Source organism: Cherax quadricarinatus, chromosome 14, assembly GCF_038502225.1.
Source record: "Cherax quadricarinatus isolate ZL_2023a chromosome 14, ASM3850222v1, whole genome shotgun sequence".
Lineage (NCBI taxonomy): Eukaryota > Metazoa > Arthropoda > Malacostraca > Decapoda > Parastacidae > Cherax > Cherax quadricarinatus.
In genome coordinates, this window is record NC_091305.1 from 14,408,676 (window position 1) to 14,432,509 (window position 23,834).

The 23,834-nt window shown below is 39.2% G+C and overlaps 1 protein-coding gene across 2 annotated transcripts in view; it reads left to right on the plus strand.

Annotated features, from left to right (window-relative positions):
- The first annotated feature begins 10,968 nt into the window (after positions 1-10,968).
- The window catches only part of LOC128698738 (nucleolar protein 11), a 72,020-nt gene continuing 59,154 nt past the window's right edge, over positions 10,969-23,834 (plus strand). The window contains exons 1-4 of one of the 2 annotated variants that reach the window (XM_053791069.2): positions 10,969-11,146; positions 12,542-12,712; positions 22,610-22,810; positions 23,563-23,698. In XM_053791069.2, the coding sequence (XP_053647044.2) occupies positions 11,021-11,146; positions 12,542-12,712; positions 22,610-22,810; positions 23,563-23,698 (634 nt within the window). In that variant the 5' untranslated portion in view covers positions 10,969-11,020. The remainder of the gene's footprint in view (positions 11,147-12,541; positions 12,713-22,609; positions 22,811-23,562; positions 23,699-23,834) is intronic. The other variant, XM_070084866.1, reaches the window with a different exon arrangement.

Here is a 23,834-nt window from a genome sequence, read left to right on the forward strand (position 1 = left end):
GACACAGAATCCTGCGAACCTCAGTAGGTAGACACTGTGCCTGAGAGGGAAGGTGGGAGGGAGACAAGTGAGAGGGAGGAGGTGGGAAGGAAAGAGTGTGGATGGAAAGGTGGGAAGGAAGAAAGTTGGGAAGAAGAAAGAGTGAGATGGGGAGAATTTTTTTTTTTAACAAAATTTTATACATCAACAGTGTGCTGCTCAGTTACTGGGAGCGCTTGAGGTTCCTGAACCTGTATTCCCTGGACCGCAGGAGGGAGAGATACATGATTATATACACCTGGAAAATCCTAGAGGGACTAGTACCGAACTTGCACACGAAAATCACTCACTACGAAAGCAAAAGACTTGGCAGATGATGCACCATCCCCCCAATGAAAAGCAGGGGTGTCACTAGCACGTTAAGAGACCATACAATAAGTGTCAGGGGCCCGAGACTGTTCAACTGCCTCCCAGCACACATAAGGGGGATTACCAACAGACCCCTGGCAGTCTTCAAGCTGGCACTGGACAAGCACCTAAAGTCAGTTCCAGATCAGTCGGGCTGTGGCTCGTACGTTGGTTTGCGTGCAGCCAGCAGTAACAGCCTGGTTGATCAGGCTCTGATCCACCAGGAGGCCTGGTCACAGACCGGGCCGCGGGGGCGTTGACCCCCGGAACTCTCTCCAGGTAAACTCCAGGTATACGATAATCACAATGACCCTCGTGGGTTTAGCGCTTCTTTTTTATTATAATAATATATGATAATCACAGAATGGGAACAAAATGTAGTTTGTGTTTTCCTATCACATTCCATCACGTAGGATGGGACACATTCCATCACGTAGGATGGGACACATTCCATCACGTAGGATGGGACAGTGTAGAGAATTATTCTTATTGCTTTGTATTGCAATAATAATAATTATTAGTAGTAATAGTAGTAGTAGTCCCCTCAAGGGAGGTTCCTTGACGCTGGTGAAGGGCTTTTGATCTAGGGAATTGGATCTGTTCTCCAGTTCCCTGAAATGAGTCGGAATACCTTCCATTTCCCCCCCCCCGCAGGCGCTGTATAATCCCTACGGGTTTAGCGCTCCCCATAATTATAATAATTATAATAATAATAATAATAATAATAATAATAATAATAATAATAATAATAATAATAATAATAATAATAATATTAATAATAATAATAATAATAATAATAATAATAATAATAATAATAATAATAACAGTTGATGCGCACCAGAGCTCTGTTATAGAGTAAATTTCACTTTTATCACTTTGGGTAGAGTTTTATCACTGGCTAGAACGATAAAGCTCTAGGCAGGGCGAAACGTTGCCTGTTAAAAAAAAGTTGGCTCTGCAGCAAGCGCCTTTTTGTCATTTACCAATGGAAAGGTAGCTACGAATCTGAGCATCAAGGCGCCGTCCTTATGAACCAGTCGTGATGATGGTGAAGACGTAGTCATACTGTGAGCAGCACAGTGACGTCAGCTGACTCTTTCCTCATTAGTTCATCTAGAATTCAGTGATCCTCTACGTTTCCTTCATCATTAACACCCTCGGTTTGATGCATTTCTCCATTTACCCCCTTAGTTCCATACACAAAAATTATCCCCATCATAACGGGATAGAAAAACAAGGTCAGGAAAAAATTATTTATTCAGGTTTTTGCACAAAAAAATCACACAAATATTTACCCCCTTGCCATGTAACTTTTACCCCCAAGGGGTAAATTTACTCCTGGTCGAGATCACTGAATTCTAGATAGTGAGAGATCTGAATGTAGCATACCTGTGTGTGAAGCTGGGCTCAGGTATATACAAATTATTAAGAGATTATAGTTAAGGTTAGGTTAGGTAAGGTTTGTCAGGAAATAAGACATTTCCTGGTGCGGGACTTAAACATGTGATGACCCGCCACTGGAGCTTTCGGTCATCTGAAATTATGGGCAGACAAGATGAGATTTTGTTGGGATTTTTAATCCAGAAGGGTTATCCACCCAGGATAACCCAAGAAAGGCAGTACTTCATCGAGGGGACTGTCAATTTCCACTGGAGTCCTCAGTCGTGTCCCTCAGGATGTGACCCACACCAGTCGACTAACACCCTGATACCTACCTGCTTGCTATGTGAACGGGACAACAGGTGTAAAGAAACACGCCCAATGTTTTCACCCTTGCCGGGGATCGAACCATGGACACTCAGCGTGTGAAGCGACAGCGTTACCTAACAGGCCACGGACCATTAGATTTTATAATTATACTTTTGTAGATTCTTTCTCACATAGGCCTCCAAGAGCATGATAAAGTTGATAACTTAGCTAAGGAAATATTAAATAAATAGAATATCAAATATAATTTTGGTTTCTCAAATAGAAATTAAAAATATAAATGTATTGCCAAAAAAGAAATGACAACCGAGTTTGAAGAAAATGGAACAATGTCGAGAGGAACTAGCAGATAAATTGTTATTATAATGAAATGTGTCAAGTTAAACATATTTATAGAGATAATAACAAGGTGTTGCAGCTACACTAAGGTTAAGCTATAAGTATTTCTGGCAGTATGGTGTGTACAGACATGTCAACGACACCAGATGCAGAGAGTGTGGACAGAGACAAGGCCATAATGCACTGGAACACTATATCTTAAACAGTATCCAAACATCCAGCCTTTCTGAGACACTTCCGAACAAGGCTTACAAGATGTGGTAAACACTTCCTTTTTACTGATAAGAAAGACAGATCAGTGATGCTAATAACCTCGTCTTAAGTTTAATAACTTTATAATTCACCCCCATATCCATTCTTTGGGCGTAGTCAAAATATTACAGTAGCACACACTGGGTCCAGGGACTGGTCTGCAAAGTTTTACCCTCGTAATGAGTTATTTAAACAGACATGAATTAGGTCACAAAACCATGACCTTATAATTTAGGAAGACATGTTTGAATTAAAAAAAAATCCAGTAGTTATGTGTTACTGACAGTGAACAAAGTCAGGGCATTTTCCCAGAATCGTTGGTAATATTTTAATGTGGATAAAATACTTTGACATTTCTTGAACATTTCAGTGACTTTGTCCCTGAATTCAGTAATTTCATCGCATTCCAGCAGATAACGCAAGGTATGACAATTATCTTGGCTAAGTTTACATTTAATTTGGTTTACATCATCTGGTGGAGGTGATTTAACCACCCAGAGATATTTGCAGCCCAGCCGGAACCGGGAGGTAGTGACATCCAAGACTCTGCTTATTTAGTTGGATGCTTGTTGGTGTCTGAGGTACTGCTGCCCAAAACCAAACCCATCCTAGTAGAAACTAGTTCCCAACCCCTACCCCCCCCCCCCATCCCACCCATGATCAGTTCTGCGAAAACTTTTTGGGAGTCTTCTGCAGAACTGAGCACAGCTGCGAGACAGTAACAATGGGAGACTTCAATATATCCATCAGCAGCAAAACAAGAAAAAAAAGACTAGGTAATAGGTATAAGCAACTTCTAGGGTTAAATAGGTACACTCAGCTAATCAATGCACAACCCGGATCACAGTTCTCAATCATTATACTCGATCACAGAGGCGTCGTAAGGGGGCCGGGGGATGCCGCCCCGGGTGACACCATAGAGCCTCTAAAGGTGACACTAATGCACAAAACAGTGCTGCTCCAACATAAGAGAAGAATCCTTCGTTGATTTTGATGATTTGATAGATTATGATGATGTGATAGATGATTTTGCATAACTGAAAGTAAGGAAATGTAAGATCAGATTTTCTGAGATGTTACCTGTACTCAAGGTCATATCGGAACTAGTGTTTCTCTGATATTGCAATTTTTTTTTATTTTTCCAGTTTTTTTTTTTAGCATTGTTGAAGATGAATAAATGTAGGATCTGTTGCTGTATTCAAAGTGGTATTTGAGTTTATGTTTCCTCAATATTAATACGACTATTTATTTTATAATTAATAAAGTTGAGAAGTATTCTCCTATTTGGTTTATGGCCCTTAAACATTCCCATTGCTAAACATTAGTCATTGGTCATGCAGTAGTGACATAACTGGAGTTAATCCTCCCCTCCCATCCTCCCGCCCTTGAATTTCATGGGTGTGACACCAGAGATTCCGCCCCAGGTGACACCAACTCTAGCAACACCTCTGCTCGATCACATACTGTGCAACTGCTCTGATAACATTAGTCGGTCAGGAGTCATTACCACAGGTCTTAGTGATCATTTGATCACTTACTGCACGAGAAAAATAATTAGGGAACGGATAGGCCTGCACAGGACAATAAAAATTGGGTCAACTGGAACCTACAATTAAGAAGCACTGATAAACAGGCTACACAATTGTGACTGGATTGTGATAACAAGCTACGAGGGCGTAAATGATTCCTGGGAAAAATTCAAAACCGTGTTCACTGGGAGTGATTATGTCGGAGGATCTCACCTTCAAGGACCATAACATTGTATCAATCGCATCTGCTAGAAAAATGACAGGATGGATAATGAGAACCTTCAAAACTAGGGAGGCCAAGCCCATGATGACACTCTTCAGGTCACTTGTTCTATCTAGGCTGGAATATTGCTGCACACTAACAGCACCTTTCAAGGCAGGTGAAATTGCCGACCTAGAAAATGTACAGAGAACTTTCACGGCGCGCATAACGGAGATAAAACACCTCAATTACTGGGAGCGCTTGAGGTTCCTAAACCTGTATTCCCTGGAACGCAGGAGGGAGAGATACATGATTATATACACCTGGAAAATCCTAGAGGGACTAGTACCGAACTTGCACACGAAAATCACTCACTACGAAAGCAAAAGACTTGGCAGACGATGCACCATCCCCCCAATGAAAAGCAGCGGTGTCACTAGCACGTTAAGAGACCATACAATAAGTGTCAGGGGCCCGAGACTGTTCAACTGCCTCCCAGCACACATAAGGGGGATTACCAACAGACCCCTGGCAGTCTTCAAGCTGGCACTGGACAAGCACCTAAAGTCAGTTCCTGATCAGCCGGGCTGTGGCTCGTACGTTGGTTTGCGTGCAGCCAGCAGCAACAGCCTGGTTGATCAGGCTCTGATCCACCAGGAGGCCTGGTCACAGACCGGGCCGCGGGGGCGTTGACCCCCGGAACTCTCTCCAGGTAAACTCCAGGTAAACTGCCATGCTTGCTAATATTGCACCAGTTAAAGAGGTTAGGATTAAACGAAGAACTGAGATAACTGCTGAGATATTAGATAATATCACATTCAGGGATCAGTTGCTAAAAAGATTTAAGGCAAACAGACAGGATATTACAGCTCTAAATGAATTCTAACATGGTAAGAAACAGAGTGCAGAGGCTTGTGAAACAAGCAAAGGCAAGACACTATTGATCAAATAACAAAGAATACAAGAATAACCCCAGAAAGTTCTGGCAACAACTAAAAGAGCTGGGGTATAGCATAAACCCGTAGATAGATCTAAAAAAAGTGTTAAATATCGATAACGAGGTATACCATGAAACATTAGTACTAAAGTGGCAACTTATTTTAATTCATACTACACAACTGTTACATTAACAATAGTAAGTAAACTGCCGGTTGCATCGAATACCTTTAACACAGACTCCAATAAGTTTAAAACTTATTACAGCAATAAAGGCGTCACCCCAAACAGTTGCCAACTAGTAGGTGTATCTTATGATTTCGTGCAAAAAGAACTAGGCAAGTTAACTCAACTAAGAGCACCGGTCCAGATAACATCCGGCTAAGTTTCTAAAAGATGGTGCCTCTGAACTGCCAATCCCCCATTGATCCCATAATAAATTTGTCCATCACCGATAATACTGTTCCGAAGGGGGTTCAAGGAGGCCAGAAAATAGTAGATCTGACGTCAGTAACTATAGACACTGTTAGTATACTCAGTGTGATGTCCAAAATTCATGAGAAGGCTGTGTACTGTCAAGTAGTTAAGTAGTAGTATCTTAATGACCGAAATATTCTCCATAGTTACCAATCAGGTTTCAGATCTTACTCGACCTACACCTTCTTAATTAATCTAATGGACTATTTAAGAGCATAAGACAGAAGGAACACTGCAACAGGCCTACTGGTCCATGCGACAAAGGTCCAAGTCTCCTACCGGCTTAAGCCAACCACTCAATCTGGTCGGGTCAGGTCACATCCACTTAAGGAAAGAGCACGGCACGGACCTGATTAGCACAAGCCCATTCATGTGTTTATCTAACCTATTTTTAAAACTACACAACGTTTTGGCTTCTATAACGGTGCTCGGGAGTTTGTTCCACTCATCCACAACTCTATTACCAAACCAGTGCTTTCCTATATCCTTCCTGAACCGGAATTTTTACAACTTAAAACCATTGCTGCTAGTCCTGTCTTGGCTAGATATTTTCAACACACTATTTACATCCCCTTTATTTATTCCTGTTTTCCATTTATACACCTCAATCATATCCCCCCTAATTCTACGCTTTTCTAGAGAGTGCAGATTCAGGGTCCTCAGTCTATCCTCAAAGAGAAAGTTTCTGATACATGGGATCAGCTTTGTCATCCTCCTTTGTGAAGATTGAGACACTTATGCAGCATATGGGAATCTTTATTCAGGAAACGTTTCGCCACACAGTGGGTTCATCAGTCCAATACAAAGAGGAAGGCGTAAGGAGAGGAGGAGTATGAGGTAATCAGTCCCTCAACCTGGAGTCGATGTGTTCAGTCCATCAATCTTGTAGAATGTACATTCTACAAGATTGATGGACTGAACACATCGACTCCAGGTTGAGGGACTGATTACCTCATACTCCTCCTCTCCTTACGCCTTCCTCTTTGTATTGGACTGATGAAGCCACTGTGTGGCGAAACGTTTCCTGAATAAAGATTCCCATATGCTGCATAAGTGTCTCAATCTTCAACTTGTCGGTTTTTCAAACCATTCATCACATCCTCCTTTGTATGTTTTCCAGTGCATTTGTATCCATTCTGCAATACGGTGACCAAAATTGTGCAGTATAATCTAAATGAGGCCTAACCAAGGTTATGTAGAGTTGAAGAACAACCTGTTAGCTTTATTGCAAACACTTACGCACTGTTGTCTTGGTTTTAGATTACTGCTAACCAGAACTCCCAAATCCTTTTCGCAGTCAGTAATATTAAGATCTGCATTATTTAGTTTATAAGTGGCATGGTTATTTTCTTGTCCAATGTTTATAACCTTGCATTTGTCTATATTAAACTGCATCTGCCACTTCTCCGACCACTGCATCAGTCTATTCAAATCTTTCTGGAGTACTCTAATGTCCTCGTCAGAATGAATTCGACGGCCTATTTTAGTGTCATCGGCAAACTTGCTTATGTCGCTATTTATTCCTTCATCTGTGTCGTTTATGTAGATTGTGAACAACAAGGGGCCCAACATTGACCCCTGTGGAACACCGCTCGTGACGCTTCCCCACTCTGATTTCTCCCATTTATGCAAACTCTCTGCTGCCTATCTGTCAACCACGCCTCTATCAAGGAAAAAATTTCTCCTGTTCCGTGTGCCTTATTTTTTCCTCAATAGTCTCTGATGTGGGACTCTATCAAAAGCCTTACTGAAGTCCATATACACAATATCGTATTCGTGTGAAAAGTTAATAAATTCGTAAGGCAGGAACGCCCCTTTGTAAAACCATGCTGAGATTCATTAATCAATTTATGCTTTTCAAGATGGCTACGAATTGCCTCGGCAATTATTAATTCCACAAATTTTCCCACTATGGAGGTAAGGCTTATTGGTCTATAGTTCGAAGCTAAGGACCTGTCACATGCTTTGAAAATAGGTATCACATTTGCCATTTTCCACTTATCTGGCACCATGCCAGTTTTTAGTGATATGTTGAAAAGATTAGCCGAAGGTTTCCTAAGCTCCTCTGTACATTCCTTTAGAACCCTTACATACAGTTCATCAGGGCCTGGGGACTTGTTAGGTTTTAATTTATCTGTCTAAGGACCATGTCACTTGTGACCCTAATCGCGCATAGTTTATTATCGTCCTGTTCTTCATAATTTATTATTTCTGGAATATCGCTAGTATCTTCCTGTGTAAAAACTGAGGACATAAGTGTTAAAAATTCTACACATTTTCTGATCACTGTCGGTGAGCTGACCCGAGTCAGCTCACTGAGTCAGCTGAGAACTCAATTGTCTCTAGGTAATCTCATGGGTGCAAAAGGCCTTTGATATGGTCAACCATAATATAATATATAAGAAACCACAAACTATCGGCATAGGTTCTGTAGACTGGTTTAAGTCCTACCTGAGCAACAGGAAACAAATTGTGCAAGACAGGTATACAATACCGACAAGATAAAAGTTAAGACACTTGTGCAACATCTGGTTATCTTTATTGTAGACGTTTCGCCATCCAGTGGCTTTATCAATACAGATTCTTGAACATAATTAGAAAACAGAAGAACTATGTACACGTCCCTATTCACTGCTACACGTCCCTATTCACTGACGCCTTTATAAGCGCCTGTCTCCTTACCTGTGCTTCAGAATCTCTACAACCATGGTGCTGTAAACACCACCTCCAAGGCTGAGGGACTGATTACCTCATCTTTTGTATATAGTTCTTCTGTTTTCTAATTATGTCCAAGAATCTGTATTGATGAAGCCACTGGATGGCGAAACGTCTACAATAAAGATAACCAGATGTTGCACGAGGAAACAAATTGTCAAGATCAATAAAACAGAATTAGAGCCCTTGTCGATAGCATTTAATGTTCCCCAGGATAGTATTCTGGATCCTTTACTGTTCCTCTCTGACTCACGAAATCTTAATGACACGATTGCAAACAAACCATACCACGGGCGGGGATAGAACCCGCGATCAAAGAGTCTCAAAATTCCAGACCGTCGCGTTAGCCACTGGACCAGCTAGCCACAATAAGATTCGTCCAACTAGATATATTTCTACACCTAGTTGGACGAATCTTATTGTGGCTAGCTGGTCCAGTGGTTAACGCGACGGTCTGGAGTTTTGAGACTCTAATCGCGGGTTCTATCCCCACCCGTGGTATGGTCTGTTCCTATTTTATGTGAATGGCATGCTCATCATCGTCAAGTGTAAGTTTCTGTTGTATGCAGATGACAGTGCTTTGTTAGTGTCAGGTAAAGACCCACAAGATATAGCTAATGTACTGTCACTAGAACTAAAGTCTTGCAGCAAATGGTTAGTAGACAACAAATTAACGTTACACCTCGGGAAAACGGAAGCCATACTCTGGTACGAAAAATAAACTGAAATGGGTAAATTTTAATATTCATTGTAATAGGGAACTCCTCACCTCAGTATCTTCGGTGAAATATCTGGGAATCCCCTTTGACCCCAGCATGTCAGGAGAACTGATAGAGAACAGTGTAGTAAAGAAAGAGAATGCCTGGCTAAAGTTCCTCTACAATAGTCACAATGTCTACTACTGAGGCTGGCGGGACCCTGTCTAGCTCTCATACAATGCCATATAGATTACTCCTGCTCTTCGTGGTTCTTTGCCTTAACAAAAAACTGAAAGATAGGTTACAAATCACCCAGAACAAAATAGTGAGATTGATCCTGGACTTGGGTCCAAGAGAGCGTGTAGGACAAGAACCCAGGATATACTGAATGTTGAAAACAAAGTAAAACAGCTGAAGTTAATCATGTATTTAAAATTTCTTACAACAAGAGTCGAGAATATTTTGCTACCAAGTTTGTCAAGGCTGGCAACCAAAACATGTATAGTACTACTGGAGGGAACACAACTTTGTAGTACCCACAGTAGGTGGTCAAGCTTCAAACACCTTTTATTGTATAGCAATAAAGGAGTGGAACGGACTACCTGCACATATCAAATCCTGTAATAACATGAGTCACTTCAAGAAGAGGGCTAAAGCGTACTTAAAGAATGAAGCTACAGAAAGAGAGAAGAATGATTTCTTGTATATCTAACATTCATATACCTAGTACTGTGATTTGATCCTCCCTTTAGTGTTAATGTAAATAATTTATCTCCATATATTGTAACTGCTTTTCACATAGTTGAGTTATTTAACATTTTTCAACTGTTAAGGTTTAAAAAGTAAGATATTACAAGAACCCCAATGGAAATAAGTCACTGTCTAATTTTGGGGGGATTATCCTAGGTAATCTACACATACGCTGCTATGTATAACAATTTATGTAACTGTATTTATGTGTACCCGTACCTGAATAAACGTACCTCCCTGAGATACTTGTAGCTCAGCCGGAGCCGGGTGGTAGTGACATCCAAGAGTCTGCTTATTTTGTTGGATGAACCATAGACATGTGGCTCCTCCTGCATGATAGTTAGTTTAATATGTTTATTATGCACCCCATACTCATCCTGTGGGCGGCAGTCAAAGGATTACAGAGGTACATAATAGGTCCAGGGACTGGACCCCAAAGTTTTGATAGATGAACAAGGTACAAAGGTAATGAACTCACAAGTTACACAAGTAATGAATCATCTACACGTCTTATACATAAATGAGAGATTGGTGGACTGACTGGTGTCAATCTCCTTCAGTCTCAAGTTAGTGAAGGTCAGTGGCAGTTCTTTTCGTATTATTGTTATCAAGCTGCTGATTGCCCAATATTGTAATCTACTCCCCACTTTGAAGATATGCCTGTGCCAATTCATCAGTTCTATCATGCATCTGAGAACTAATGTGAGACGGAATCCACAGAATGTGCACTCTGACTCTACTGTCCACAATCCCACCATACCTGCGTCTGAGTGAGTCTCCTGACTCTGCCGGTGTTTAAGCCTAGAGTCCACCTGATCTAACTGGGGAATATCACTGTCATTTAAATATTTCTCTTTTCGGAGGAAACTTTATTTCCTTTCTAATTTCCGATCCATATTTGAGCACCATATTCTCCGGGACTCAGGGTAGAGCAGGGTTCAATAAGCCGTACGCTTTAGTGGCCTTTACGCAGCATCCCAGCAGCAGCAGCAGCAGCAGCAGCAGTACAACAACAACAGCCCGCCACGATGGCCTCTCTGTCACGCACGTGTGTTTTATGTAGCGACTGTCATCCTAGAAACATTCTAGGAGTAACTACATACATAAAGGAGCACGTCTTGATAACTTGCAAAAGTGTTGTAAAGGATTATAATGTAAGAGTTGTCGATTTATCTCTTGAATCTCTGGGATTTTTATACCCCTTGAGGGGTATAAAGCCCTGATGCTGGTGAGGGGCTCTTGATCTAGGGAATTGGAGCTGTGCTCCAGTTCCCTGAATTAAGCGTGAAGGCCTTCCATCACCCCCCCCCACAGGCGCTGTGGGGGATGGAAGGTGTTCAGCGCTTCCCCATGATTATAAAAATAGTCTTGTTTCCTTACACCTGCTGTCCCTGTTCACCTAGCACCAAGTACCTGGGTGTTAGTCGATTGGTGTGGGTCGCATCCTGGGGGACAAGATTAAAGGACCCCAATTTAAATAAGACTGACAGTCCTTGATGATGCACTGACTTGGGTTATCCTGGGTGGATAACCCTGAGTTAAAAATCCAAACAAATCCTATCAGCTTTTTTTCACGACTTTTTATACTTCTAATAAATAATGCAGTTTTGCTTGAAAACATAGAAACCAGAAAAGATTGCAGGAGTTGCAAGATCAGTCAAGTTATGATAGTTATTTTGGTCATCAGGTCACATGCAACAATATTCTGGTTCATGGTCTGACTCTACTGTCTTCTGCAGTAGAGTCAGACTTTAGGCCTAACTGCAAAAGTAGAACTCAGAATTTGTAATTAAAAGAATGGGAGTTGTCACAGTTGCTTTTTGCTGATGTAAATTGTATGTTACCAGGTATTCAAAATGCTCCTCTCAAAGGTCAGTACTTCTTCAAAGTTCTATTATTTTATCTTACAGATAGGTTCACACTGATCCTCCGATCCAGACACCCATTCAGAAAAACTAAATCCAGACTAGGTGTTTCTTTAAATCCTGACATTAGTAACTCTCTCCAGGGATGATTGATAGGATTCCTTAAGTATCACCTTAATTATGAAAGGTTGCTTATGGTATTATACATTTTTTTTGTGTGTGTGTGACGACGTGCATGTGCATACGTTATTGTGTATATGTATAAAAATTCTTCTTTTATGCCAACTCTTTCCAGGTGAAATACCAGCAGGAATGTAAACGAGATGTACAGTATTAGGATATTTACTGAGGAAATGTTTCACTCAAGGAAGCTTTGCCAATTCAGATAAAGCTTCCCGAGGCCTGGTCTGTGACCAGGCCTCGGGGGCGTTGACCCCCAGAACTCTCTCCAGGTAAACCCAGTAAAACCCCTCAGTAAATATCCTAATACTGCATATGTCTTATTTATGTTCCCTTCTTCCTCATGATTTGCAAAGTGGCTCCAGCTTTGACATATTGTTGTATTTGGTGTAGATGCAAGGGTTGACTGCAAAAATGGGAAGAATACCATACAAAGACAAATGAAGGCAAAAGAGCTTGTCATGTATATTATTTTCTTAAAAGATCTTGTGTGCATTTTTCTAGGTTCTTGATCGGAGACAAGAAAGAAGTTGGACAACAAAGAGTTGGAATCCTTTCACTTCAGCTGCAGTTTATGACCCGACAACAGAAAACATTGTAGCAGTCTTCAACAATACAATATTATCTCGGTGGAAACATGATGAAGATGATGTTGATAAAGTCAAACGACTTATTGTAAGTGCACCTTTTATTCTACACTTATCCAAGTACACGAATATTGTAATTTGTTTTAGAATATTTTCATTAACCTTCGTTACTGAATGCATTTACGGTGGAACCTTGGTTTTCGTATACCCTAGTTGGAGAAAATTCTCTATAAAATGTATTTTTTGTTAATATTTTTGGGTGTCTGGAATGGATTAATTGGTTTCGTTCCAGACACCCAAAAATGTTAACAAAAAATACATTTTATAGATAATTTTTTCCAAGAATTTTCTCCAACTGGGGCATATGCAAACCGAGGTTCCACTGCAGTATATTTTGCACATAAAAAAGACAAAAGCACAAATTTAATTACTCTGATTTAGTTACTCTAATTAAGCTGATTTTGGACTTAACCAATAACACATGTAAAACAAAATTACTGTTTTTTGTACCCATCGAGGATTAGAAATCTGGCAGAAATTAAAGCAGTTTCATTACTTTACATATACATGTGTGTATTTTCTCATATAAAATTTAATGGATTGCTGACCAAAACTTATTGTAAGGGATGATGCTTGTAATGTCAGTCTTGTAGCAACATGTTGATTATCTTTTATACAGTACGTACTAGTTTACACGGAAATTAAGTCTCTATAATATTCGAAGTGTTACTTTTGGATAATTAAAAAAATAAACTTCTTTTAAGTTAGTTTTTATTTGAATGAGTACTGCTGCTTATTTTACAGAATAAAAATTTAAAGTGCTTTAATTAATTTACTTGCTGGTTAAAATCTACCTGGCAAAACATTATATGAAAGTTACTGGTGACACGTCTTGTATATATACAGTAGGGCCTCGCTTTACAGCGTTTTGCCTTGCACCGTTCTGCTAATTCGGCGATTTCAAATTATGACCAAAACTTGCTATACAGCAAGTGGTCTTTCTAATATGGCGCGCCCCACCCAGTTTGTTTATATTCTCCATGGACACATCTCTGTTATATCTGGAAATTTTCCAAAATTTCAAGTGTTTTAAAGTTATTGCATATTTTATATGTTATTATTTTTTTTTTTATTATCACACTGGCCGATTCCCACCAAGGCAGGGTGGCCCGAAAAAGAAAAACTTTCACCATCATTCACTCCATCACTGTCTTGCCAGAAGGGTGCTTTACACTACAGTTTTTAAACTGCAACATTAACACCCCTCCTTCAGAGTGCAGGCACTGTACTTCCCATCTCCAGGACTCAAGTCCGGCCTGCCGGTTTCCCTGAATCCCTTCATAAATGTTACTTTGCTCACACTCCAACAGCACGTCAAGTATTAAAAACCATTTGTCTCCATTCACTCCTATCAAACACGCTCATGCATGCCTCCTGGAAGTCCAAGCCCCTCGCACACAAAACCTCCTTTACCCCCTCCCTCCAACCTTTCCTAGGCCGACCCCTACCCCGCCTTCCTTCCACTACAGACTGATACACTCTTGAAGTCATTCTGTTTCGCTCCATTCTCTCTACATGTCCGAACCACCTCAACAACCCTTCCTCAGCCCTCTGGACAACAGTTTTGGTAATCCCGCACCTCCTCCTAACTTCCAAACTACGAATTCTCTGCATTATATTCACACCACACATTGCCCTCAGACATGACATCTCCACTGCCTCCAGCCTTCTCCTCGCTGCAACATTCATCACCCACGCTTCACACCCATATAAGAGCGTTGGTAAAACTATACTCTCATACATTCCCCTCTTTGCCTCCAAGGACAAAGTTCTTTGTCTCCACAGACTCCTAAGTGCACCACTCACTCTTTTTCCCTCATCAATTCTATGATTCACCTCATCTTTCATAGACCCATCCGCTGACACGTCCACTCCCAAATATCTGAATACGTTCACCTCCTCCATACTCTCTCCCTCCAATCTGATATTCAATCTTTCATCACCTAATCTTTTTGTTATCCTCATAACCTTACTCTTTCCTGTATTCACCTTTAATTTTCTTCTTTTGCACACCCTACCAAATTCATCCACCAATCTCTGCAACTTCTCTTCAGAATCTCCCAAGAGCACAGTGTCATCAGCAAAGAGCAGCTGTGACAACTCCCACTTTATGTGTGATTCTTTATCTTTTAACTCCACGCCTCTTGCCAGGACCCTCGCATTTACTTCTCTTACAACCCCATCTATAAATATATTAAACAACCACGGTGACATCACACATCCTTGTCTAAGGCCTACTTTTACTGGGAAAAAATTTCCCTCTTTCCTACATACTCTAACTTGAGTCTCACTATCCTCGTAAAAACTCTTCACTGCTTTCAGTAACCTACCTCCTACACCATACACTTGCAACATCTGCCACATTGCCCCCCTATCCACCCTGTCATACGCCTTTTCCAAATCCATAAATGCCACAAAGACCTCTTTAGCCTTATCTAAATACTGTTCACTTATATGTTTCACTGTAAACACCTGGTCCACACACCCCCTACCTTTCCTAAAGCCTCCTTGTTCATCTGCTATCCTATTCTCCGTCTTACTCTTAATTCTTTCAATTATAACTCTACCATACACTTTACCAGGTACACTCAACAGACTTATCCCCCTATAATTTTTGCACTCTCTTTTATCCCCTTTGCCTTTATACAAAGGAACTATGCATGCTCTCTGCCAATCCCTAGGTACCTTACCCTCTTCCATACATTTATTAAATAATTGCACCAACCACTCCAAAACTATATCCCCACCTGCTTTTAACATTTCTATCTTTATCCCATCAATCCCGGCTGCCTTACCCCCTTTCATTTTGCCTACTGCCTCACGAACTTCCCCCACACTCACAACTGGCTCTTCCTCACTCCTACAAGATGTTATTCCTCCTTGCCCTATACACGAAATCACAGCTTCCCTATCTTCATCAACATTTAACAATTCTTCAAAATATTCCCTCCATCTTCCCAATACCTCTAACTCTCCATTTAATAACTCTCCTCTCCTATTTTTAACTGACAAATCCATTTGTTCTCTAGGCTTTCTTAACTTGTTAATCTCACTCCAAAACTTTTTCTTATTTTCAACAAAATTTGTTGATAACATCTCACCCACTCTCTCATTTGCTCTCTTTTTACATTGCTTCACCACTCTCTTAACCTCTCTCTTTTTCTCCATATACTCTTCCCTCCTTGCATCACTTCTACTTTGTAAAAACTTCTCATATGCTAACTTTTTCTCCCTTACTACTCTCTTTACATCATCATTCCACCAATCGCTCCTCTTCCCTCCTGCACCCACTTTCCTGTAACCACAAACTTCTGCTGAACACTCTAACACTACATTTTTAATCCTACCCCATACCTCTTCGACCCCATTGCCTATGCTCTCATTTGCCCATCTATCCTCCAATAGCTGTTTATATCTTACCCTAACTGCCTCCTCTTTTAGTTTATAAACCTTCACCTCTCTCTTCCCTGATGCTTCTATTCTCCTTGTATCCCATCTACCTTTTACTCTCAGTGTAGCTACAACTAGAAAGTGATCTGATATATCTGTGGCCCCTCTATAAACATGTACATCCTGAAGTCTACTCAGCAGTCTTTTATCTACCAATACATAATCCAACAAACTACTGTCATTTCGCCCTACATCATATCTTGTATACTTATTTATCCTCTTTTTCTTAAAATATGTATTACCTATAACTAAACCCCTTTCTACACAAAGTTCAATCAAAGGGCTCCCATTATCATTTACACCTGGCACCCCAAACTTACCTACCACACCCTCTCTAAAAGTTTCTCCTACTTTAGCATTCAGGTCCCCTACCACAATTACTCTCTCACTTGGTTCAAAGGCTCCTATACATTCATTTAACATCTCCCAAAATCTCTCTCTCTCCTCTGCATTCCTCTCTTCTCCAGGTGCATACACGCTTATTATGACCCACTTCTCGCATCCAACCTTTACTTTAATCCACATAATTCTTGAATTTACACATTCATATTCTCTTTTCTCCTTCCATAACTGATCATTTAACATTACTGCTACCCCTTCCTTTGCTCTAACTCTCTCAGATACTCCAGATTTAATCCCATTTATTTCCCCCCACTGAAACTCTCCTACCCCCTTCAGCTTTGTTTCGCTTAGAGCCAGGACATCCAACTTCTTTTCATTCATAACATCAGCAATCATCTGTTTCTTGTCATCCGCACTACATCCACGCACATTTAAGCAACCCAGTTTTATAAAGTTTTTCTTCTTCTCTTTTTTAGTAAATGTATACAGGAGAAGGGGTTACTAGCCCATTGCTCCCGGCATTTTAGTCGCCTCATACGACACGCATGGCTTACGGAGGAAAGATTCTTTTCCACTTCCCCATGGACAATAGAAGAAATAAAAAAGACAAGAGCTATTTAGAAAAAGGGAGAAAAACCTAGATGTATGTATATATATATATGCATGTGCGTGTCTGTGAAGTGTGACCAAAGTGTAAGTAGGAGTAGCAAGATATCCCTGTTATCTAGCGTGTTTATGAGACAGAAAAAGAAACCAGCAATCCTACCATCATGCAAAACAGTTACAGGTTTTTGTTTCACAGTCATCTGGCAGGACGGTAGTACTTCCCTGGGTGGTTGCTGTCTACCAACCTACTACCTGATAATTATACTTATGTGTACCTGTACTTAAATATACTGTGCTTACACACTGTGCTGGCATGCAGGTACACATTAAAATCATTAAGAGTCTCTCTACTCTTGATGCCATATAATAATCTCTTGGGCACATTAACCCTTAAACTGTTTAAACGTAGATCTACGTTTTTTTTCAACATTTGAAAGTATGTAAAAAAATGTAGATCTTCTTTTTGTTTTTTTACATTTGAAAACGTGTAAAAAAACTTTGATCTACGTTTTTTTTGTTATATTTGAAAATATGTAAAAAAATGTAGATTTACTTTTGGAGCACTACGCATGTGAACATAGATCTGTTTGGACAGTTTAACCCTTTGACTGTCGAGGTCGTATATATACGTCTTACGAGGTACCGTGTTTGGCGTATATATACTCATAAATTCTAGCGGCTTCAAATCAGGCAGGAGAAAGCTGGTAGGCCCACATGTGAGAGAATGGGTCTATGTGGTCAGTGTGCACCATATAAAAAAAATCCTGGAGCACGCAGTGCATAATGAGAAAAAAAACTCCAACCGTCTTTTTTTTTTTAATTAAAATGCCGACTTTGTGGTCCATTTTCGTATAGTATTTATGGTTGTATTCTCGTTTTCTTGGTCTCATTTGATATAATGGAAAACATATTATAGAAATAGAGGTGATTTTTATTGATTTTACTATAAAAAAAAACCTGGAAATGGAGCTCAAAGTAGGGGAAATGTTTGATTTTTGCCGATGTTCAAAAGTAAACAAATGATGTCATTGTCCAGTAAATGTCCAACTAGCCATTCTAATATGCAGTCATGAATGGGTTGATGTTATTTATACAATTATTACAGTATTGCAGTAGTCTGCATAACAGTAAATCTTCTATTTTTTGTTTGAATAAAAATTCAAAATAGAAAGCAAGAGTAATATCAGAGGGGCCTGGAGACATGACTGATGAACAAAGAAAATGTTATTTTAGATCCAGGAATGTCTGCATTGTTCATTCTGGACCCTATTTTGAAATTGTCATATTTTTTAATTTTCGTGAAATTGGCCAAATTGCAAATTTCTGACCATGTTATTGGGTAGTTGAAATCGGTAAATGGGCAGTTTCTTGTACTCAATCGATAGAAAAAATGGAGTTCTAAAGAAATAGCTATGAGTTTGGTCGACTGGAACAACGGAATTAGTCGAAAATAGGGCTCAAAGTGGGTAAAATCGCCGATTTGTAAATATCGCCGAGGTCGCTAACTTTGCAAGAGCGTAATTCCTTCAGTTTTCCATCAAATTTCGTGTTTTTGGTGTCATTACAATCGGGAAAAGATTCTCTATTATTTCATAAGAAAAATCTTTTTTTTTTTTTTTTTAATTTTGCGACACCAGGAGACACTTCAGGATTGGGGGTTGCGACAGTCAAGGGGTTAAGGGTTAAATGTCATATATTACATTAATATAGACATTTCCATTAATCCATCTATATTTTTTCAAAATTATATAATAGGCTCGCTATGTAACATATACACATGATTCATACACCCACAGTATAAAAATTGACATAAATATGAGATTTGTTTACCAAGTGGATTGTAGAGTGTCAGAAGAATTACGTTTTCTCCAGTCAAACACCAGTTACTTAACTGTAGAAAAATATTTCTTTCGTATACCTTCACTCTATAGCTATTCACAACTTGTGGGTTTAGTGCTTCTTTTTAATTATTATTATTATAATAATAACTTTTAATAATAATAAGTTGTAATAATAATAAGTTGTAATAATAACTTGTCAGAGCATCAGTCCTTCTAAAAATGATGTTACACGAGAATGGAAGTGTTGGTCTTATTTATTCTACTGTACCACTGTGGAGACAACTTGCACACAATGTAAGGTGTTTGTATGAACATGTATCAACAATAACCAGACGTGTTTGTTTACATAAGTACTCTGTTGCTCTGTCCTCTTACTGCTTCTCTCTCTCTCGTTTATTCATTTTTATCTTCCTTACTCACCTCTAACCCTACATTAAGACTACGAATATTTTAACGTAAGTAATGAGTGTACTGTATGTGCATCTTATCACATTAGGGCGCTTTAAGCGTTGTAGTATATTACGTGTGGGTGGGGTGGCCAAGAGGGCTACCATACCTCTCACCCTACATTAAGACCACATATATTTGAAGGTGAGTAATGAGTGTACTGTATATGCATCTCATCACTTTAGGGCGCTTTAAGCATCGTAGTATATTATGTGTGGGTGGGATGGCCAGAAGGGCTACCACACCTGACTTCTTACAGTAAATACTACTCACCTTTTGCCCTGCATTAAGACTACCAATATTTTGAGGTAAATAATAAGTGTACTGTATGTGTATTTTACTTTTTTTTGTTTTTTAATGCCTAGTTCTATTGCTAACTTAATATATGTTAGTGTAAGCTTGTTATCTGGCATTTATATACATTTATAAGTGGAAAAAATGGTGTTCTGCTTTCCGGCGATGTCCACTTTGCGGTGGTAGCCTGGAACCTAACCTGGCTTATAAGTGGGGCCATACTGTACATGCTTTAGAACTCTTATCAGAGAACCACATCCATAAACTATGCAAAAATTTCCAGCCAGTGGTTTAACCAGATACTACGTATATTCAGATCCTTGTAAATGTAATCCAGTAATTGTAAATCAGAAAAAGCCAGGAAAGTAGGTGAGTATGCACACAGTGCCTGCAATAACCTAACCACTGAAGGTTGTGGTGACACCATAGTCACATTTTTATCATTTTTAATTTGCACAGAGCAGTTATCAAAATTCTGACAGTAAGGAAAGAAGCTGGTGTTCAAATATTGTATGATTAACTATATCTTTAATTTATATTTTAAATGGTAACTAACAGCAAGAAATTTAATAATGGGACACCATAGTTCAGTTGTATTTTAAATGGTGTTCATTGACCTAAGCAGAAGTGTCTTATAAGTACAGTGGACCCCCGCCTTACGATATTACTCTGTTCCTGAGAGCTCATCGTAAGCCGAAATTATCGTTAGCCGAATTAATTTTCCCCATAAGAAATAATGGAAATTAAATTAATCAGTTCCTGACACCCCAAAATATGAAAAAAAAACAAATTTTTTACCACATGAAATATTAATTTTAACCCTTAACCCTTTCAGGGTCCATGCCGTAAATCTACGGCTTTACATTCAGGGTCCAAACCGCAGATCTACGCCATGAGCTCAGCTCACTCTGATAAGCTGTGAGTGGTAAATTTGGGCCTAGATATGAGAGAATACATCTATGTGGTATGTGTGCACCACATAAAACAAATCCTGCAGCACACAGTGTATAATGAGAGAAAAAAACTCAAACCGTGATTTTCGATTAAAACAACGACTTGGCAGTGTTTTTTCGTATGTTTTTTATAGTTGTATTTGCGATTTCTTGGTCTCATTTGATAGAATGGAAGACATATTGCAGAAATAGAGATGATTTTGATTGGTTTTAGCACTGGAAATGGCTTGAAACTGAGCTCAAAGTAGCAGAAATGTTAAATTTTTGCCGATGTTCAAGAGTAAGCAAACGACCTCACACGTCTAATACGCGCCAGCTGGTGGGTCTAATATACATTCACAAATGTGGTGATGATATTTGTTCAATTATTACAATATTACATAACAGTAAATCTTCTATTTTTTGGTTTGAATAAAAATTCTTTATGTGAATAAAAAATCAAAATGGAATCCATTTGCAAAGCCTCAAAACGTAACTAATGAACAGAGGAAATGTTAGTTTAGTGCCAGGAATACCTACATTGTTTATTCTGGACCCTGTTTTGAAATTGGAATATTTTGAACTTTGTGTTAATTTGGCCAAATTACCAATTTCCGATGACTTTATTTTGTAGTTGAAACAGTTGACTTGGCGATTTCTTGTGCTCAATCGATAGAATAGAAGTAACACTAGTGAAATAGCTAAGAATTTGGTCGACTGGAATAATGTAATTGGCCTAAAATGGGAGTCAAAGTCGGCAAAATCGCCGATTCGTAAATATTGCTGACACATCAAAATTCGCAAGAGCATAATTTCGTCAGTTTTCCATCAAATTTCATACTTTTTGTTTTATTACCTTCAGAAAAAGATTCTCTACCATTTCATAAGAAAAAATAATTTTTTTTTTTTTAATTCTTGGACCCTGGTGCGCACTTTGAAGTTTGGCCTCTGGACCCTGAAAGGGTTAAACTGTCCAAACGTAGATCTACGTTTTTTCAACATTTGAAAGTATGTAAAAAAATGTTGATCTTTTTTTTTTTTTTTTACATTTGAAAACGTGTAAAAAACTTGACCTACTTTTTTTTTTTTTTTTTTTTTTTTTGTTATATTTGAAAATATGTAAAAAAAAAAAAACGTAGCTCTACTTTTGGAGCACTACACATGTGAACGTAAATCTGTTTGGACAGTTTAAGGGTTAATGCACACAAACTGAAGAAGACAGGCACAATTACTACTCTACTAAGAATAGAATACATGACACTTACCTTTATTGACGATCTGGTGATGATTGATGGGATGGGAGGAGGAGAGTGTGTGGAAGTTATTGTTTAGAAGGGGAGTCCCCTTTCATTAGGACTTGAGGTAGCAAGTCCTTTTCCGGGGTTACTTCCCTTCTTCTTTTAATGCCACTAGGACCAGCTTGAGAGTCACTGGACCCTTGTCACACAATAAATCTGTCCATAGAGCTCTGTACCTCCCGTTCTTTAAGACTTTCCTAAAATGGGCCATAACATTGTCATTGTACAGGTTGCCAACACGGCTTGCAGTAGCTGTGTCAGGGTGATTAAATCCATAAAGGTTTGCAGTTCAACCCACTTTGCACACATTTCCTTAATCTCTTTTTTCAATTCCATACTAATTCTCGCCCTTTTTACCACAGGGATGGCACTAGAAGCTTTCTTGGGGTCCTTGGTGACTTATTTTGCAGTTACAAGCACTAAAAACACTGGGAAAATGTGAAATGTACTGAATGTATGCGTAGATGCGACTGCACTGGCTGGTTTGTAAACACTGGTGCTGAGGCCACACGTGAGACACGTCCCAGACGAATCATGTAAAGCGAGTTTTTTATTGTGAGGAGAGGCAAAATTTTTGCATTCGAATGCTTTATTTGGCGGATTTAACATAACGCGATGCGTTCCTAAGGCGGGGGCCCACTGTATTATCTATTTCGTGCCTTTTCTAAATCTTGTGCCTAATACTTGTATCGCAAAAAACCTCTGTCTACTACAGTTTGAAACCCCAATTCATAAGTTGATGGTCAGTGGAGATAGTGTGTATGTTGTCTTCACAACTGGACAAGTAGAAGATCTTGCCACGGCTATAAAATCACGTAAAAAACTCAAACCCGGGCTGCTGTCTGATGGAGAGTCGATCAGCTACATTCAGATCATTGAGGCTACCAAGCTAGTGGTTGTGGTGGTGAAGAAAGAGGTAAGATACTGCATTTTACTTCTTTGTATCATTTTATGTATTTCACAGAAAAATCTGACTGTATCTGGTTATTATTATGGTCAAAAAAAAAAAAGTACAGTAATATGGTACAAGATATGGTTGTATATAGCAAATCAGTGAATAGTGGTTAAGCATAAAATAGAGATGATAATATTGTCTAACAAGTAAAAATTTGTTTTGATTCAGTTGGAATACAGTGGAACCTCAGTACTCGAACTTAATTTATTCCGGAAGGCTGTTTGAGTGCCGATCCATTTGAGTATTGAACGAATTCTTCCCAACCAACTAATCTTCATAGGCCCCATGCGCCAAAAAATGCAAAGAAACACGAAATAGTTTACAGCGAAGTTCTGGCAGGTCATGTTTGTTTGTTCGAGTGCTGAGATTTGTTCAAGTAGGGATCTGTTTGAGTACTGAGGTTCCACTGTATTACTTATCAAATGTTAGAGAAATTATGAAGGAACACTAATTATACCAGAAATGTTATAAATGGTGCAAAGGTGACATAAGAACAATATCAAAAATGATTGACACAAATTCACTACCATTATAGTATGTCCTCATTTAGTAACGAATTCATTTAATGTCGTGGTCTTAGGATCAGAACTCCGTCATTAAGTGAGGAGAGGCTGTACTGCAGTTGGAATTGTGAGATGTATGCACTTCTGGAGAAAGCGATTGATGGTGAATGTATTATGGTATACTCAGCCAGCTTCTTATACTTTCCACAGGGCAGCCCTCTTAGGTTACTGCGATTGCCGCTGGCTGAACTTGTCTCTAGTACCACCAGTAGTTTCACCTTAGCTCTAAATAATGCTCAACTCACAGGAATCTGTGCACTATCATCTTCAGAACTAATTACACTTTGTATGTAAAGTGCTTTTCTTTATTATTTTTTATTAATTTTTAATTTAAATTACTTATTTTGAAATATGTTATAGCTACCTATACCTTATTTTGGTTAAATTTGAGTTAATCATTGGTGATCAGTAATACAAATTGA